Here is a 20,811-nt window from a genome sequence, read left to right on the forward strand (position 1 = left end):
GCTATGCTGAGCAGCAAAGAGAGCTAACATTACTGTGATATGCTATCTGTATTCACAAAATAATAGATGGAGAAATACCCTTGTATTCATTTAGATTGGCTCTAATTAAAAAGTATATGCTCTTTGTCATTCTATTAAATTTAATAGCAGCAGAATAGGCCTCCATCCATCAGTTAACAAAGTTAGAACTTATTTCCGCTAACAAATTGTTCAGTAGTTTGAAAAAGCTGCAGGTTTAAATCAGTAAAATGCGTTTGGTGGGGCATTTTAATTGCAATGCCCTGAACCTAGATTACTGTGGACCTATTTGGGGGTAGTCACCTATCTGGAAAAAGTACAGTATCTGCAATCACCGTTGGGAGCACCAGCACTTATACTGTGCTAAAGAGGGATGAATATTCTGCATGAACTTGTACCTGCTAAAGAACCCTGAATTCACCGGCATGCTCTTGTAATATACCATAATAATTGGACAGTTCTCCCCAAAATTGAGGCAGCTATCAATTGTATTGATATACCCAGGAATGTACTAAGATAACTAATACTTATACAACTACAGAAATTGGTCCAATTATTACAACACGTATTTGAGGGTCAATGGGAACTGCAATATGACCAGTAAACCTGTTATATATGAATGTATGTCTTTTTTAAGCAATAAGGATTAAATATATCTTTTTATAAATCTTATAAATGAAGTATTATCTTTGATTTGTCCTCAATTGCGTTATCATTTATATCTCAGTATTCTTTATTTGGAGATGGACTGTCTCTTATTTTTAGCAGCTGCTTTTTGGAAAATACAACCATCTGTCGTGCCCACTCAGTTAAACACTTTTTTTTAACTACCTTTATTAGTTCAATTAATTGTTTCATTTTTACATACAAGTGTCAGTGTAGAAATACAATACCTTTTCCTTCATACATAAGAAGCCCTTTGGGTCCTTGGAATTCAATCTTATCTCCTACAGAGAGGCTGTCCAGGTACTGAGACATCTTGCCACCTTCTGGGAAGTCTGGATTTTGGTCTTTAGAATAAATCTTAAAAACAGGAAGAACATGCTAGATATGTTGGATCATAACTTAATATTTACATCAATGCAAGGGTTCTTTATTAGTTCTACAGGCAGAAATATGTTCTGACTAGTTGCCAGCCTGTCAAAATGATGGAACGACATAACACAAAACACTTGAATTCCCCCTAAAGAGGTGATGAGCAGCGTTAGCCTTTTATTATATAGGAGATTACATACAGTTTCTAATTAATTTTATTTAGCACTTGGGGGCTAGAGGAGATAGTTGTGCCATCAATGGATAATGAAATTGTGGGAGGTGAGTTTATGTGGGAGGGAGGGAGGGAGGGAGGGAAGATGATCAGCTCAGTCTTAGACATGTTAAGTTTAAGAAGGCTCTGGGACATCCAGGAGGAGATAGCAGAGAGACAGTTGGAGATACGAGTGAGGAGAGCAGGGGAGAGGTCAGGGGAGGAAAGATATATTTGAGTATCGTCAGCGTAGAGATGATATTTTAAGTCAAAAGATCTAATGAGCTCACCTAATGAGGATGTGTAGAGAGAGAGAAAAGGAGAGGCCCAAGAACAGAACCTTGGGGGACACCTACTGGTAGAGGAAGTGGGGGGGAGGTGGAGTCATGAGAGGAGACAGAGAAGGAAAGGTCAGAAAGGTAGGAGGACAGCCAGGAGAGAGCAGTATCATGCAAACCAAGGGAGTAAATGATTTGCAGGAGGTGGTCTACAGTGTCAAAAGCAGCAGAGAGGTCAAGGAGAATAAGCAGAGAGTAGTGTCCCCTGGATTAAGCAGCAATGAGGTCATTGCAGACTTTAGTGAGGGCAGTTTCAGTGGAGTGCTGAGGCCAGAAACCAGACTGGAAAGGGTCAAGCAGTGAGTGGGAAGAAAGAAAGACAGTGAGGCAGTTGTAGACAATACGCTCAAGGAGTTTGGAGGCAAAAGGGAAAAGAGAGATGGGTCGGTAGTTGGAGAGATTGGTTGGATCAAGGGTAGGTTTTTTAAGAATAGAGGAGACAAGTGCTTGCTTGAAGGCAGAAGGGACAGTGCCTGATGAAAGTGAGAGATTGAGTAGATGGGCAAGATGGGAACATGCAGAAGAAGAGAGATTATGCGGAGAAGGTGGGAGGGAATAGGGTCGAGTGGAGAGGTGGAGGGGGTGAGGACCGGATGAGGACCATGAATTGGTCATGCTATGGAGGAGGGGGGTTGCTCAGGTTCTGGTGGGATGTTATGAAATGACGAATGGAGTCAATTTTGGATGGGAAGTAGGTGGCAAAGTGAAGAGCAGAAAGAGAAGAGGGGAGTTTAGGCGGGGGTAGGCAGAGGAGCGAGTTGACAGTGGCAAAGAGGCGCCGGGATTTGAGGATTGGGAGGAGATGAGGTTTTTGAAGTAAGATTGTTTAAGAGAGGGTAAGGGCAGCAAAGTAGGATGAGAGCATAAATTTGTAGTGGAGGAAGTTGGCCTTAGAGCGTGATTTCCTCCACTGTTGCTCAGCGGCACGTGAGCATTTTTGCAGATATCTGGTGCATTTGGTGTGCAAGGGTTGAGGTGTCAATCTGTGAGGGTGAATAGTGGTTGGTGGGGCGACAGTCAAGAGCAGAGGTAAGGGATGCATTGTATAGGGAAGTAGTTTGTTCAGGGCAGGAAAGAGAGAGAATAGGAGAGAGCAGTGAGTCAAACAGGGAGGATAGGGAAGTGGTGTCAATAGCCTCAATGTTACGCTTTGTGATGGTAGTCTTAGGTGGTAAAATGGAGATAGGTTAAAAGTGAGCAGGTGATGGTCAGAGAGGGGGAACAGGGAGTTGCAGAAATCAGAAAGATCACAGCAGTTAGTGAAGACCAGATCCAGTGAGTTTCCACTCACATGGGAGGTGGAGGAGGTCCACTGGGAGAGACCAAGAGAAGAGGTGAGGTTAAGGAGTTTAGAGGCAGGTGATTTTGTGAGGTTTTAGATAGGGATGTTGAAATCACCTAGGATAATGAAGGGAATGTCAAAAGTGAGGAAGCCAGGAAGCAAAGTTGTCAAGGAATTTGGAGGGCATGCCAGGGGGGCGGTAAATGATAGTTACTCGTAGATGAACAGTTTGAAAGAGGCATATGGAATGGACCTCAAATGTAGAGAATGTAAGGGATGGTTCTGGTGGTATGAGTAGCTAGAGGGTAGTAGGAACCCAACACCACCACCGTGATGACCCCCAGGTTGGGGTGTGTGTGAGAATGTGAGACCCCCTGCAGAGAGAGCAGCAGGGGAAACTGTGTCAGAGGGGGTAATCCAAGTTTCAGTGATGGCTAGGAGATGCAAGGAATTTGAATTGAAAAGGTCATGGGTGGGGACCAGTTTATTACAGACAGATCTGGCATTGGAGAGGGCATAGGAGAGGGAGAGAGTCTGAGGGAGTGATGTGAATGGGATTATCACGGTTGCTGTAGCAATGAGGTGAGATGGATTTAGAAGACAGGGATACAGGGGTGTAGTGAGGGTACTGGCTCCTGGGCTAGGAAGGGACACTGCAGCAGTTGAGCATGGAGGGAGTAAAGTGTGGTATAGAGGGATATGAGGTGAGGTAGGGAGAGGAGGGAGGGAGCAGTGCAGAGTGGTGGATGATCGGGTCCAAGGTAGGGTAGAGGTGAATGACAATGGGGTGTCAGGGAAGGAGTGGAAGTGAGGCATTGGAGTGGATGGGAACAGGGCCAGCTCTACCATTAGGCAGCTTTAGGTGGCTGCCTAGGGGTGCCAGCCACTGGAGGGCACCACTGAATTCATCTAGCAAAAAACTGAAGAATGTCTCTGTATGCGGGTTAGTAATGAACTTACAGATGGCGGGATGGAACACAATAAGTAGCATACACATACAATTAAATGGATGTAGGTGGCATATTGGCGGACGGGATATTGCATTCAGAATCCCAACAGCCAGCATCCTGAATGTTAGTATGATGTGAGGGTTCACATTAGGCTGGGGGGAGGGAGGGTTAGGCTAAGGGTTAAGGTTAATTAATTTCATTCAAATTTCAGTATTATGGTGGTTGGGAAGCTGCTGTCGGTTTTCTGGCCAGTGGCATCCCATACCCAACCCCAATTAAATATCCCCACCAGACCACATATACAGTATTATAGAGTATATAAAGAATAGATGGCACTCAAGGACTTTTTAATTGAAACTATATTGTGAACAAAGTCACAAAAACTTTAAAAGTCCTTGAGCGTTGTCCCTTTTCTCTGTATATGTATAATGATGCAATTCACCCCAGCCCACCTAGTGGCCACGTGCATCTCTCCTCCAAGAGGTGGTGGTGGTGGTGGTTTGCAGGTTAGGGGGCAATAGGCTGAAGATTTGCCTAGGGTGCAGTGAGACCTTGCACAGGCCCTGGATGGGAGACAAAGGAGGGGAAAGAGGAGGAAATGTAGGAGACTAGGGGAGAAGGATAGAGGTGGGACCAGGGGACAGAGAAAAGGATAGGGCAGACAAGGAGTGTTGGGGGTGATAGTGAGAGGCTAGACATGCTGTAGTGTGGATGAGGTAAATAGTATGATAAATTTGGAAATAGGAGTGGTGGTTGTAAGATGAAAAGAGCAGTAGGATAGCAGAAATGCAAGTGAAAGTACAGTGTTGGAAGTGTTCAGTGGCATTAAAATTTGATTACAGCAGAAAGTTTATGTATTTGCAGAAATTGAAGTAGAAGGATGTAGAAATGAGAGGACATGAGAGGGTTAGCAAAAAGCATAGGTAATTCAGACTGGATTTGCAGGTGTGTAAAGACAAAATGATATAGGTTCAGCATGTGCATGAAGATGTTTGTGAATACTGCAAATAAACATACAAGTAACTGAAGGAGAAATTAAACATTCTAAGTGTGGCAAAAACATGGAAATTCAGTGCTTATTGTCCAGGTTACACAGACAGGATTTGTTAGGTGTGATAAGAAGGTGAACTTACAATTGTGTCTATGAAGATCTTTGTGATCCTGATTTTGGATGGAAACTTGATCTTACATATGTTCCTTTCTGCAAATCGGTTGCATAATGTTCACAGAGTGAAAGTTGGAGGGTGATAAATTTGCATATACAGTTGATATTGATAAGTAGTTCATCTGTTGTTACTTGTGTTGTTTGATGTTTTCTTTCAGTTTTTCATCCAGTTTAAGTCCAGGTTAAGTCAAGGCTTTGATATTAAAATGATATATCCTCTCACTTTGAGCCTACTCCCTTAGAGTCCTACACCCTGGATCAATCAGCCAGGCTATACTCTAATATGAACTAATACAAACATGTGTAAGGTATAGGTTCACTAATTAAAACCCCACCCATTGCCAACACCCACTGGTGGACAATAAAAGCTAAAACAAACAAATAAGAATAGGGGAGGAGACCACCCCAAACTCCCCAAATATCTAACCATTAAAGAGGCTAAATTCTGCTTATAACAATAGCTCCAGATTACCTAAGCAAAACAGACAGTGCAATGCAATAGTATCCTAGTTCACTGTTCAGCTGGTGAGAGTTGTAGTAATTGTTTTGATTTCCTAAGCAAAACAGACAGTGCAATGCAATAGTATACTAGTTTAACTTGCCACTCCATTGTAGTTATTAAATGGCATAATGGATCCCTCAAATGCAGGGGTGTAACTAGTCCTTTGAGGGCCCCATAGTAAAAACTTAAAAGGGCACCCCTCCCCCACGCCATTGTCACTAGAGGGGAGCAGGTGATAGTGAGGGCAGCGAGAGAGAGACAACTAGGGTTTCAGCGGGAGAGATAGGGATAGTGGAGCAAGAAAGGGAGGGAGAGAGAAGAGTCAGGGAGAGAGAGAGAGAGATAGAGGGAGAGAAAGGTGTGAATGGATAAGAGAGAGAGGGCATCAGGGAGAGAGAGGGGGTTCAGAGGGAGAGAGAGAAAGAGAGAGAGGAGCAAGAAAGAGGGAGCATGAGGGGTCGGTGAGAGAGAGAAAAAGGGGTGAGAAGAAAAGAGAGAGGGCATCAGGGAGAGAGAGAGGGTGTCAGAGGGAGAGAGAGTGAAAGAGAAGGGGAGCAGGAGAGAATGAGAGTGTCTGGAAGAGACAGTCAGGGAGAGAGAGAACGAGAGAGAGAGAGGGTGTCAGGGAGAGAGAAAGACACATACTATCAGGGAGGGAGACAGTATCAGGGAGAGAAATAGTGCCAGGGAGAGGTAGAGAGAGTGAGACAGTGTCAGGGAGAGAGAGAGAGAGAGAGAGAGAGAGAGAGAGAGAGAGAGAGAGAGAGAGACATTGTCAGGGAGAAAGAGAGAGGGTAGACAGAAAGTGTCAGTGGGAGTGAGAGAGACAGTGTCAGGGAGAAAGAGCGTGTCAGAGAAAGAGGGAGAGAGACAGTATCAGAGAGAGAGTGTCAGGGGGAGAGAGAGATAATGTCAGGGAGAAAATGGGGGTAGAGATAGAGGGGGGAGCAAGCAGGAGATATACATTACCGGCTGCTACAGCAGACTTGCAGAGGTTTCTGATGGGGGCGGGGCTTCACTGCATTAGGTCTCGCTTCCTAAATTACTGCGAATTGCGGCACTGTGCTGATCTGCTGGTCCTCGGGACCTGCCATCGGAGCCTTGCAGGTAGCCCCCACCCCTTGCCACATTCTTCATGTGACTGCAGGAGGGTGCTATCGGCATCAGGCGTTCAACAGTGATCGTGGTTGAAGAGGGAGTGGCGGGCCTAAGAGTAAGCCTGTGACTGGGTGCAGGAGTAGCAGTGGGCCCTTGAAGCAGCCAGGGCCCCATAGCAGCTGCATCCCGTGCACCCAAGTTAGTTATGCCACTGCTCAAATGTGAATTATACAGATATTTGAAGTAACAGAAGACTTCCGTGTACATATAAAGACCGCAGCCAAGTGATTTTATTGAGGTTCACCAATGATATGTTTTTTTCAGTCAAATATTTCAATTTATTGAAAGGAAACAATGACTACAATTAGCATATGCCGACAGTGGTATGCAGTAAGAACTGAGATAAACAGAACAATATATTGAAAAGGTTTCCATGGAGAACAAAATGGATGAAATCACAACAGAAAAAAGCAAAATATAAAATTTGTCTGTGAGCAAATAGGCATCATTGAAGGCATAGAACAATAATCAATCATGGGACAGCCCAGCCAGCAGACTGCAACAGGCGTATTATAGGATTCAGAAAAGGGTAGGGGCAGATGGGGAAGGGAAGGAGATGGAAAAGCAATTGGAGAGCTGTAAGTTAACAGACTTATCATAGGATGTGTAACAAAAAGTAAGATCCTAATGCTTGAAACTATGTGGAGAAGAAAAGAAAAAGGAGGAAAGAGAGGTAAATGAAAAAGGTGGGATAGAGGGGAAGAAGGATAGAAGTGGAGGGAAGCAGGGGAGAAAATGAAGAGAAGGAGAGGGAACAGAGAAAAAGCAAAGGACCGGTGGTGAAAGCGCCTCGGAGTGTAAGAGGATATAAAGTGCAAAGGATTCGAGAGGGATTTCTAGTCAACCAAGTGGCATGAAACTTGTCCACTGTGTTGTTCTGCAGGCTGGAGAGATACTCTATTTTGGATTTAAAAAAGTTGGTTTAAGAGTTCAAGACAGGATGTAGGGGAAGGTTGTTTCCAAGCTTTCACAATTTGAAATTTAGCTGAACAGGCTATATGGAAGATCATTTTGTTGTCTGATTTTGCTGACAAGCTGGGGTATATAGGAGTAGCATCGCTGGAGTGAGGGAGGGACAGTTTGGAATCACAGAGGCTATAAGTGTTTGAACCAAGGACCAAAAAGTGTCAGATCTGGGTAGTGATGAGCGGGTTCGGTTTCTCGGAAACCGAACCCCCCCGAACTTCAGCCTTTTTACACGGGTCCGAGGCAGACTCGGATCTTCCCGCCTTGCTCGGTTAACCCGAGCGCGCCCGAACGTCATCATCCCGCTGTCGGATTCTCGCGAGGCTCGGATTCTATCGCGAGACTCGGATTCTATATAAGGAGCCGCGCGTCGCCGCCATTTTCACACGTGCATTGAGATTGATAGGGAGAGGACGTGGCTGGCGTCCTCTCCGTTTAGACTAGAGTACTAGAGATACTTGATTTACTAATTTTGGGGAGCATATTAGGAGTACTACTTGCTGATAGTGTGACCAGTGACCACCAGTTTAATTAATCCGTTCTCTGCCTGAAAAAAAACGATACACAGTGTGACACAGTCACATACCATATCTGTGCTCAGCCTCAGTGTGCTGCATTATATGTAATACTGTATATCTGACTGTGCTGAGTGCTCACTGCTCACACAGCTTAATTGTGGGGGAGACTGGGGAGCAGTTATAGCAGGAGTACATATTTTAAGTACAGTGCACACTTTTGCTGCCAGAGTGCCACTGCCAGTGTGACTGACCAGTGACCACTGACCACCAGTATATTGTGATTGTCTGCTGACCACCAGTATATTGTGATTGTCTGCCTGAAAAAGTTAAACACTCGTCGTGTGGTGTTTTTATAAACGCATTCTGCTGACAGTGTCCAGCAGGTCCGTCATTATATAATATATACCTGTCCGGCTGCAGTAGTGATATATATATATATTATATCTCATTATCATCCAGTCTATATTAGCAGCAGACGCAGTACGGTAGTCCACGGCTGTAGCTACCTCTGTGTCGGCAGTCGCTCGTCCATCCATAATTGTATACCACCTACCCGTGGTGTTTTTTTTTTCTATCTTCTTGATACTAGTAGCTTACTTTAGGAGTCTGCAGTGCTGAGCTGACAGTGTCCAGCAGGTCCGTCATTATATAATATATACCTGTCCGGCTGCAGTAGTGATATATATATATATTTTTTATCTCATTATCATCCAGTCTATATTAGCAGCAGACGCAGTACGGTAGTCCACGGCTGTAGCTACCTCTGTGTCGGCAGTCGCTCGTCCATCCATAATTGTATACCACCTACCCGTGGTGTTTTTTTTTTCTATCTTCTTGATACTAGTAGCTTACTTTAGGAGTCTGCAGTGCTGAGCTGACAGTGTCCAGCAGGTCCGTCATTATATAATATATACCTGTCCGGCTGCAGTAGTGATATATATATATTTTTTATCTCATTATCATCCAGTCTATATTAGCAGCAGACGCAGTATGGTAGTCCACGGCTGTAGCTACCTCTGTGTTGGCAGTCGCTCGTCCATCCATAATTGTATACCACCTACCCGTGGTGTTTTTTTTTTTCTATCTTCTTGATACTAGTAGCTTACTTTAGGAGTCTGCAGTGCTGAGCTGACAGTGTCCAGCAGGTCCGTCATTATATAATATATACCTGTCCGGCTGCAGAAGTGATATATATATATTTTTAATCTCATTATCATCCAATCTATATTAGCAGCAGACGCAGTACGGTAGTCCACGGCTGTAGCTACCTCTGTGTTGGCAGTCGCTCGTCCATCCATAATTGTATACCACCTACCCGTGGTGTTTTTTTTTTTTCTATCTTCTTGATACTAGTAGCTTACTTTAGGAGTCTGCAGTGCTGAGCTGACAGTGTCCAGCAGGTCCGTCATTATATAATATATACCTGTCCGGCTGCAGTAGAGATATATATATATATATATATATATATATATATTTATTTTATCTCATTATCATCCAGTCTATATTAGCAGCAGACGCAGTACGGTAGTCCACGGCTGTAGCTACCTCTGTGTCGGCAGTCGCTCGTCCATCCATAATTGTATACCACCTACCCGTGGTGTTTTTTTTCTTTCTATCTTCTTGATACTAGTAGCTTACTTTAGGAGTCTGCAGTGCTGAGCTGACAGTGTCCAGCAGGTCCGTCATTATATAATATATACCTGTCCGGCTGCAGTAGTGATATATATATATTTTTTATCTCATTATCATCCAGTCTATATTAGCAGCAGACGCAGTACGGTAGTCCACGGCTGTAGCTACCTCTGTGTCGGCAGTTGCTCGTCCATCCATAATTGTATACCACCTACCCGTGGTGTTTTTTTTTTCTATCTTCTTGATACTAGTAGCTTGCTTTAGGAGTCTGCAGTGCTGAGCTGACAGTGTCCAGCAGGTCCGTCATTATATAATATATACCTGTCCGGCTGCAGTAGTGATATATATATATTTTATATCTCATTATCATCCAGTCTATATTAGCAGCAGACGCAGTACGGTAGTCCACGGCTGTAGCTACCTCTGTGTCGGCAGTCGCTCGTCATCCATAAGTATACTAGTATCCATCCATCTCCATTGTTTACCTGAGGTGCCTTTTAGTTGTGCCTATTAAAATATGGAGAACAAAAATGTTGAGGTTCCAAAAATAGGGAAAGATCAAGATCCACTTCCACCTCGTGCTGAAGCTGCTGCCACTAGTCATGGCCGAGACGATGAAATGCCATCAACGTCGTCTGCCAAGGCCGATGCCCAATGTCATAGTACAGAGCATGTAAAATCCAAAACACCAAATATCAGTAAAAAAAGGACTCAAAAATCTAAAATAAAATTGTCGGAGGAGAAGCGTAAACTTGCCAATATGCCATTTACCATACGGAGTGGCAAGGAACGGCTGAGGCCCTGGCCTATGTTCATGGCTAGTGGTTCAGCTTCACATGAGGATGGAAGCACTCAGCCTCTCGCTAGAAAAATGAAAAGACTCAAGCTGGCAAAAGCACAGCAAAGAACTGTGCGTTCTTCGAAATCCCAAATCCGCAAGGAGAGTCCAATTGTGTCGGTTGCGATGCCTGACCTTCCCAACACTGGACGTGAAGAGCATGCGCCTTCCACCATTTGCACGCCCCCTGCAAGTGCTGGAAGGAGCACCCGCAGTCCAGTTCCTGATAGTCAGATTGAAGATGTCAGTGTTGAAGTACACCAGGATGAGGAGGATATGGGTGTTGCTGGCACTGGGGAGGAAATTGACAAGGAGGATTCTGATGGTGAGGTGGTTTGTTTAAGTCAGGCACCCGGGGAGACACCTGTTGTCCGTGGGAGGAATATGGCCATTGACATGCCTGGTGAAAATACCAAACAAATCAGCTCTTCGGTGTGGAAGTATTTCAACAGAAATGCGGACAACATTTGTCAAGCCGTGTGTTGCCTTTGTCAAGCTGTAATAAGTAGGGGTAAGGACGTTAACCACCTCGGAACATCCTCCCTTATACGTCACCTGCAGCGCATTCATCATAAGTCAGTGACAAGTTCAAAAACTTTGGGCGACAGCGGAAGCAGTCCACTGACCAGTAAATCCCTTCCTCTTGTAACCAAGCTCACGCAAACCACCCCACCAACTCCCTCAGTGTCAATTTCCTCCTTCCCCAGGAATGCCAATAGTCCTGCAGGCCATGTCACTGGCAATTCTGACGAGTCCTCTCCTGTCTGGGATTCCTCCGATGCATCCTTGAGTGTAACGCCTACTGCTGCTGGCGCTGCTGTTGTTGCTGCTGGGAGTCGATGGTCATCCCAGAGGGGAAGCCGTAAGACCACTTTTACTACTTCCACCAAGCAATTGACTGTCCAACAGTCCTTTGCGAGAAAGATGAAATATCACAGCAGTCATCCTGCTGCAAAGCGGATAACTGAGGCCTTGGCATCCTGGGCGGTGAGAAACGTGGTTCCGGTATCCATCATTACTGCAGAGCCAACTAGAGACTTGTTGGAGGTACTGTGTCCCCGGTACCAAATACCATCTAGGTTCCATTTCTCTAGGCAGGCGATACCGAAAATGTACACAGACCTCAGAAAAAGACTCACCAGTGTCCTAAAAAATGCAGTTGTACCCAATGTCCACTTAACCACGGACATGTGGACAAGTGGAGCAGGGCAGGCTCAGGACTATATGACTGTGACAGCCCACTGGGTAGATGTATGGACTCCCGCCGCAAGAACAGCAGCGGCGGCACCAGTAGCAGCATCTCGCAAACGCCAACTCTTTCCTAGGCAGGCTACGCTTTGTATCACCGCTTTCCAGAATACGCACACAGCTGAAAACCTCTTACGGCAACTGAGGAAGATCATCGCGGAATGGCTTACCCCAATTGGACTCTCCTGTGGATTTGTGGCATCGGACAACGCCAGCAATATTGTGTGTGCATTAAATCTGGGCAAATTCCAGCACGTCCCATGTTTTGCACATACCTTGAATTTGGTGGTGCAGAATTATTTAAAAAACGACAGGGGCGTGCAAGAGATGCTGTTGGTGGCCAGAAGAATTGCGGGACACTTTTGGCGTACAGGCACCACGTACAGAAGACTGGAGCACCACCAAAAACGCCTGAACCTGCCCTGCCATCATCTGAAGCAAGAAGTGGTAACGAGGTGGAATTCAACCCTCTATATGCTACAGAGGTTGGAGGAGCAGCAAAAGGCCATTCAAGCCTATACAATTGAGCACGATATAGGAGGTGGAATGCACCTGTCTCAAGCGCAGTGGAGAATGATTTCAACGTTGTGCAAGGTTCTGCTGCCCTTTGAACTTGCCACACGTGAAGTCAGTTCAGACACTGCCAGCCTGAGTCAGGTCATTCCCCTCATCAGGCTTTTGCAGAAGAAGCTGGAGACATTGAAGGAGGAGCTAAGACAGAGCGATTCCGCTAGGCATGTGGGACTTGTGGATGGAGCCCTTAATTCGCTTAACAAGGATTCACGGGTGGTCAATCTGTTGAAATCAGAGCACTACATTTTGGCCACCGTGCTCGATCCTAGATTTAAAACCTACCTTGGATCTCTCTTTCCGGCAGACACAAGTCTGCTGGGGTTCAAAAAACTGCTGGTGAGAAAATTGTCAAGTCAAGCGGAACGCGACCTGTCAACATCTCCTCCTTCACATTCTCCCGCAACTGAGGGTGCGAGGAAAAGGCTCAGAATTCCGAGCCCACCCGCTGGCGGTGATGCAGGGCAGTCTGGAGCGACTGCTGATGCAGGGCAGTCTGGAGCGACTGCTGATGCTGACATCTGGTCCGGACTGAAGGACCTGACAACGATTACGGACATGTCGTCTACTGTCACTGCATATGATTCTCTCCCCATTGAAAGAATGGTGGAGGATTATATGAGTGACCGCATCCAAGTAGGCACGTCAGACAGTCCGTACTTATACTGGCAGGAAAAAGAGGCAATTTGGAGGCCCTTGCACAAACTGGCTTTATTCTACCTAAGTTGCCCTCCCACAAGTGTGTACTCCGAAAGAGTGTTTAGTGCCGCCGCTCACCTTGTCAGCAATCGGCGTACGAGGTTACATCCAGAAAATGTGGAGAAGATGATGTTCATTAAAATGAATTATAATCAATTCCTCCGCGGAGACATTGACCAGCAGCAATTGCCTCCACAAAGTACACAGGGAGCTGAGATGGTGGATTCCAGTGGGGACGAATTGATAATCTGTGAGGAGGGGGATGTACACGGTGATATATCGGAGGATGATGATGAGGTGGACATCTTGCCTCTGTAGAGCCAGTTTGTGCAAGGAGAGATTAATTGCTTCTTTTTTGGTTGCTTCTTTTTTGGTGGGGGTCCAAACCAACCCGTCATTTCAGTCACAGTCATGTGGCAGACCCTGTCACCGAAATGATGGGTTGGTTAAAGTGTGCATGTCCTGTTTATACAACATAAGGGTGGGTGGGAGGGCCCAAGGACAATTCCATCTTGCACCTCTTTTTTCTTTAATTTTTCTTTGCGTCATGTGCTGTTTGGGGAGTAGTTTTTTGAAGGGCCAGCCTGCGTGACACTGCAGTGCCACTCCTAGATGGGCCAGGTGTTTGTGTCGGCCACTAGGGTCGCTTAGCTTACTCACACAGCTACCTCATTGCGCCTCTTTTTTTCTTTGCGTCATGTGCTGTTTGGGGAGTAGTTTTTTGAAGGGCCAGCCTGCGTGACACTGCAGTGCCACTCCTAGATGGGCCAGGTGTTTGTGTCGGCCACTTGGGTCGCTTAGCTTACTCACACAGCTACCTCATTGCGCCTCTTTTTTTCTTTGCGTCATGTGCTGTTTGGGGAGTAGTTTTTTGAAGGGCCAGCCTGCGTGACACTGCAGTGCCACTCCTAGATGGGCCAGGTGTTTGTGTCGGCCACTAGTGTCGCTTAGCTTACTCACACAGCTACCTCATTGCGCCTCTTTTTTTCTTTGCGTCATGTGCTGTTTGGGGAGTAGTTTTTTGAAGGGTCAGCCTGCGTGACACTGCAGTGCCACTCCTAGATGGGCCAGGTGTTTGTGTCGGCCACTAGGGTCGCTTAGCTTACTCACACAGCTACCTCATTGCGCATCTTTTTTTCTTTGCGCCATGTGCTGTTTGGGGAGTAGTTTTTTGAAGGGCCAGCCTGCGTGACACTGCAGTGCCACTCCTAGATGGGCCAGGTGTTTGTGTCGGCCACTAGGGTCGCTTAGCTTACTCACACAGCTACCTCATTGCGCCTCTTTTTTTTTTTGCGTCATGTGCTGTTTGGGGAGTAGTTTTTTGAAGGGCCAGCCTGCGTGACACTGCAGTGCCACTCCTAGATGGGCCAGGTGTTTGTGTCGGCCACTAGGGTCGCTTAGCTTACTCACACAGCTACCTCATTACGCCTCTTTTTTTCTTTGCGTCATGTGCTGTTTGGGGAGTAGTTTTTTGAAGGGCCAGCCTGCGTGACACTGCAGTGCCACTCCTAGATGGGCCAGGTGTTTGTGTCGGCCACTAGGGTCGCTTAGCTTACTCACACAGCTACCTCATTGCGCCTCTTTTTTTCTTTGCATCATGTGCTGTTTGGGGAGTAGTTTTTTGAAGGGCCAGCCTGCGTGACACTGCAGTGCCACTCCTAGATGGGCCAGGTGTTTGTGTCGGCCACTAGGGTCGCTTAGCTTACTCACACAGCTACCTCATTGCGCCTCTTTTTTTCTTTGCGTCATGTGCTGTTTGGGGAGTAGTATTTTGAAGGGCCAACCTGCGTGACACTGCAGTGCCACTCCTAGATGGGCCAGGTGTTTGTGTCGGCCACTTGGGTCGCTTAGCTTAGCCATCCAGCGATCTCGGTGCAAATTTTAGGACTAAAAATAATATTGTGAGGTGTGAGGTGTTCAGAATAGACTGAAAATGAGTGGAAATTATGGTTATTGAGGTTAATAATACTTTGGGATCAAAATGACCCCCAAATTCTATGATTTAAGCTGTTTTTGAGGGTTTTTTTAAAAAAACACCCGAATCCAAAACACACCCGAATCCGACAAAAAAAATTCGGTGAGGTTTTGCCAAAACGCGTTCGAACCCAAAACACGGCCGCGGAACCGAACCCAAAACCAAAACACAAAACCCGAAAAATTTCCGGCGCTCATCACTAGATCTGGGCAGATTCCCTGATGGACATGGTGACAATGTTCCGGATATGGAGATATTGGTAGAAGTAAGAGTTCAGGAGGAAGTGCTCCTCCTGAAGCTCCGCAAAAGACTGTGGTGCAAATCTGCCAAGTACATTGCGAAATGGGGTAATGCCTGCTGCCATCCAAATAGAGGCCATGAGAGGCAAGCAGCCAGGGGGAAAAGAGGGGTGGTGCCACAAAGGAGTTTGGTTCAAAGGGTAGGTAGAGAGGGAAAGTTTAGTGACCAGGGAGTCCCAGACGGACAAATTAAGGATAATAGTGGGAACCAACAAAGCTCCTCTAGGTCTGAAACAATGTGTGAGCCATAGAAGGTGGGAGATAGAATCAATTCATGCAAGATCACTTTCCATATCTACCTATCATTTTGTGCCTCTTGGAAAATGCCAGGCCACCAAGAAATGTACCTTTGAAAGCTGAACCGTCAAAGAGTATGATTCAGGAAGGACCCAGAGACCCTATCAAACCCCTTCTCTGCATCTAAGGTCAAGAGTAGGGAAGGGAGTTTAAATATGGTATTATCCAGGGTCTGTCTAGAAGGGTCAAATCCCACTTTATATGGGTGGATGAGGAAGAGGAGGAGAGAGTTCTGCCTGAGTTGAAGGATTTTTGTAAAAAGTTTAAGATCAGTGTTTAGGAGGGAAATTGGTCAATAATTGGCTACCAGTTGATGGTCCTTACTGGCTTTGAGAATTACTGTTATGAGGGCTTTGGTGGTTTCTGGGAGGAAAAAAAGCTGCCGTCTAAGACTTTATTAAAAGTCTTCTTAATATGAGGTACTAGAGAGTTCTCAATAGTCTTGTAGTAGGAGAAGGGGAGACATCCAATCCTGGGGCTTTAGAGGGCTTTTCGAGTTTAAGAGCAGAAGAAAACTCATCTTTGGTTACAGGGCGGCATAGTGCAGTAGAATTAGAATGGTCAATCTGGGGCAGAGAACAGGAAGCAAGATATTCTGATGTGGGTATGGTCGTGGTGGGCGATGGAGCTGTAAGGTCCAGGGTATTATAAAGACAGGTGTAATAATCAGAGAAGATGGAATTTATATCAGAGGGTTTATAATGAAGATTACCCATTGGGTCTTTAATCGATGCTATAGTCGAAGCAGCCTTACAGGCCTTCAGGCAGTTAGCAAGAAGGGTGTTGGCTTGTTACTCTTCTCATAGAACCGCTGATTTAATAAGCAAAGTGACTTGTTGACTTTCTCTGAGAGGATCGCATTAAGGGCCCTCCTCGCCTCATCTACTCATTTGTAAGTAGCATTCATTGGAGTGTGTTGTGAAGAGAATCTAGGGAATGAACCTGGTCAGTGAAGGTTTGTAAAGATTTCTTCTATTCTTTATTCCTATGAGATGCATAGCTGGTCTGAAGGACGGTCATATGGGCCTCCCAAACAAGATGGGTACATACAAAGAGCAGGAGACCTCTGACAAAGAGCAGGAAACCCTTGGCAACGAGCATGAGATCATTGACACGAGCATGAGACTCCTGGCAAAGAGCATAAAACCCCTGGCAACGAGCATGAGACCTCTGACAATGAGCAGAAGACCCCTGGCAACAAGCAGAAAATCCTGGCAATGAGCATGGTACCCAGAGCATGAAATCCCTGGCAACGAGCACAAAACCCTAGCAATGAGCACTAATCCCCTGGCAATGAGCATGAGCTCTCTGACACAAGCATGAAATGCCTGACACAAGTATGAAACACCTGACAATGAGCATGAAACCCTTGGCAACGAGTATGACACTCCTGAAAATGAGCAGGTCATTTAAAAATAATTAGAAGCCTTACTGTGTGGCATCATTTGTAAAGGGCATTATTGTGTGTGGGGCATAAAATGCATACCATCTGCACTGATAAGATACCTGCCCAAATAAAGGTTTATCCAGCTCATACCTCATACCTTGGGCAGATGTGTGCATTATTTCAGCCATTACCCAGTACTATTTGGAGTCTTCAGTCTATTTGTTGAGCTCGTACTTCTGGTGGTATTAAGCCCTGGGGCCCCCTAAGTACCGGTGTGCAGACAAGCACTAAGGGAACAGTGAGGAATTGCTATTGGTGAAGACCCTTTTGAGGGCATTAGGAGTATCACCCCAATAGTACTGAAGTTCCCCAACACATTCAGCAAGTCCAAGTTCCCTCCAGGAATATCTAGTCCAAGTGTCTTCACATTTGGCAAGTCCAAGAACCACAACTCTAAGCAAGCCCAAAAGTATCGGCTTCAAGCAAGTCCAAAGTTTCTAACAGTTTGGCATAATGTGTAAGGGGCATTACTATAAGGAGGAAAAATGACAAATAATGTAATGAGCAAGAATCAGGATTTTTTGTTTTCGTGTGGTGGCCAATGTCTGGGCGTGCAGGTTGCAAAACTGGGGTATAAGGTAGTCTTTTCCTGCAAGACCATGCCCCTTGTATCAATGCCACACACCCTTTGTGGGGCGCGTGCCTATGGTGCGCGCAAATTCTTTATTCTTGCAAAGGATATTTCCTTATTTATTTGCAAAGGCCCCCCCCACTGTAGCCCCTCCCACATTACCCAAAGCACCACCCACCGCTGCCACCCTTGGGAGTTCCTGAACCTAATTTTCTACAAAAATAGCACTGCCAACAGGGGAAATGTGTAAGTGACGGAAGACTGATCAGACCGGGGGTTGGGGGTGATCATGGAGTTGAGTAAATGTTTAGAGGCCAGGAGGCTGCAGAAAAAGTGATCAATTCTAGAATAGGTGCGGTGAGGGGCAGAGTAATAAGTATATTCTATGTAGGTGGGGTTAAGAGCACGCCAAATGTCAATTAGGATAGCTTCCCATATTTGCTTGAATAGGAATTTAGATATAGGGCATTCTCGTGAGCGGACCTGGGGGATCAACCTGTCCAAGGCCAGGTCCATGATGCAATTAAAATCACCACAAAGAAACAGATATCCTACCTGCTTTTTATGCAAAGTGGTAAAGAAGGATTTAAAGAAGTTATATTGGCCAGTATTAGGGGCATAAGCATTGGCGATAGTGAAATCCAGGGGGCCCAGCTTGCCAGTCAGAATAATGTAACAACCGTCAGTATCAGTGTAAATTCAGCTCTGGATAAATGGAATCCTATTGCTAATCATAATGGCTATGCCATTATGCTTAGAATTGCTGGAGGAATACAACATAGTGGAAAAGCATTTGAAGAGCAGGGTAGGATGACCTGGTTTCCGAAAGTGAGTCTCTTTAAGCAAGACAATGTCCGCATGCAGAGTGGGAATTGTACGAAACAGGTGAGAACATTTCTGAGTTGTATTGAAGCTCCAAATGTTTATAGAAGCAATTGTGAGAGGCATATAACCAGAGGGTGAGAGGGATATAGAAAGTACGAAGGGGGGGGGGGGTTAAATGGTCCATCCTGCAAAGAAGATAGGGGGGACAGAGAGCAAGAGGACGTGGGCAAGAGAAGGGATCAGTATGTTTTACTGGCGACACCAGCATCCCGGCCGCCAGTATGCCAGCAGCGGGGTGAGTGCAAAGAGTCACCTAGCGGGCTCGGTGGCTCACTGTGCTCGCTGCAGGTTCTATTCCCACGCTAGGGTTTCGTGGACACCCATGAGTGGGAATAGTACCTGTTCGCCAGGATTTCAGCTTTCGGCATTGTCAGCTGTTGGGATTCTGGTGTTGGTATCCTGACCGGAGGGATCCCTACAGCCAGCAAATTAATTGCATCCCAAAGAGAAGATGATATAGAATGTGAAAAGGGGGGAGAGGAGGGAGGACTGGGTACTCAACCCTCATGAAGCAAAGAACAGAAAAAAGAAAATAAAGAATAAGAGGTGTAAAGGCGTGGGGAGAGGTACTCAGAATTCTGGACACTAAAGTCCAGGAAGACGAGGACTATGAAGCCCAAAACACCTTGAGGGGAGTGGGGAGTTGTAGGGGGATTAGTCGACAAAGTTAAATATTAATGGTCAACCAAAGGAGGGGTCACCAGGAGTAATTAGGGGATAGTATGGACTGTCGGGAGGGGGGGGGGGGGGGGGGGAAATCCCCTGGCTTGAAGGGTGTGTGCATGGTCAAGAGAAAAGTGCTCAGGAGAAAAGACAGCAGAAATAGGTAGAAAATGAGCCAGGAGCGATAAGCAGGGATTGGGTTGGGTTGGGAGAAGATGGAGAACACATATACATACGAATTCTACTGTACAATGGGTACTGAGTCAGAGAGAAATTATACAGAAGGTAAAAACAACATATTCCAAGGTCTGTTTAAACTAGGATGATGCAGCAATACCTGCGCAGTTGGTGCGAGGGGGCCCACTACGAACAACATAAGAGTGGGGAAGGAGTGTACAGGGAGTAAACAAAGGGCATACTGCCCAACCTGCCAGGTCCCACCACACCACCCGATCAGGCCAAAGGAAAATGGACAGAGAGATTAGCCAATATCATTTGCTAAATTGGGAGTCTGAAAGATTCAAAGCCAGACTCCTCATTTATATGTTTTTTATAGTTTTAAAAAAAATAATATCTTTTATAAACTACTTAAATCAGTGGTTCTCAAACTATGTGCCGTGGCAGCCTGGGGTGCCTCAGGACACTTGCAGGGGTGCCCTGGGTTGGTGGTCCAGTACCAATTTAAATTATTTACAATCAATGTAATAGACAAAACCAGTGCTGGTGGCTTCCAATCATAAAATATGTGGACAAACAGAAGTGAATCCGCCACTCACCACATAACTGAACATAGGGATGACATATAAATACAATTTACTTATTTAATATTTTTTTCTTAATTTCTCAATAAGAATTTTTTGGCATAGGCGTGCTTTGTAAAAAATTCTAAAAAGTTTGCGCACCACTGACTTAAATCAACTTTATATATTTTCAGCATTTAGAGGTACTAATGCACTAATATAAATTTGGTTCTCATATCCTTTCTTGCCCCATTAAAATTCTGAATGGTGATATCACTAAATGGCTGCTCAAGCCTAATTTTACTCCCTGTAATAAATTTACTAAGGGTTGATTTAGTGTTTTTCTGCGATATACCATCGAAAATTGGAAATTTACTAAAAGCAAAACCGTGGACAAATTGCATGAAAATCTGACTTTAGGGCAATAGACCATTGGAACAAATACTGAATATTTTTCATAGACATACGAATCCCAGATTTACTAAGAATCGTGATGTTAAAACCATTATAGTAGAGAAATTACATCACAATAGAAGAAAAATAAACCTGCCTGTGATTGGTGGGTTTGCCTGAACCTTTGACTTTGTTGTGTAATAGAGTAAGTGAATGTGAAAAAAAAGTAAATAAATGTGTTTATAGAATGAAGCTTGTAGCCATCTAAGAAAGAATTAGCTTATGCGCATGCGCCGGATCAGGTATCTGCACATGAATGGAGATAGCTAGTATGTATGGACTGACCTGTCACTTGACGGACTACACTTCATGGCCATAGCTATAATGGGTGTAGGGAGTTCCAATGGTATG

General features: G+C 45.3%; 1 protein-coding gene across 1 annotated transcript in view; it reads right to left on the bottom strand.

Annotated features, from left to right (window-relative positions):
* LOC135004227 (NADH-cytochrome b5 reductase 1) overlaps window positions 1-20,811 on the bottom strand; it is a 169,106-nt gene that overhangs the window by 134,655 nt on the left and 13,640 nt on the right. Inside the window, exon 4 of the mRNA XM_063951794.1 lies at window positions 912-1,041. Coding sequence (XP_063807864.1) covers window positions 912-1,041 — 130 coding nt within the window. The remainder of the gene's footprint in view (window positions 1-911; window positions 1,042-20,811) is intronic.

This window comes from Pseudophryne corroboree, chromosome 2, assembly GCF_028390025.1.
Source record: "Pseudophryne corroboree isolate aPseCor3 chromosome 2, aPseCor3.hap2, whole genome shotgun sequence".
Taxonomy (NCBI): Eukaryota; Metazoa; Chordata; class Amphibia; order Anura; family Myobatrachidae; genus Pseudophryne; species Pseudophryne corroboree.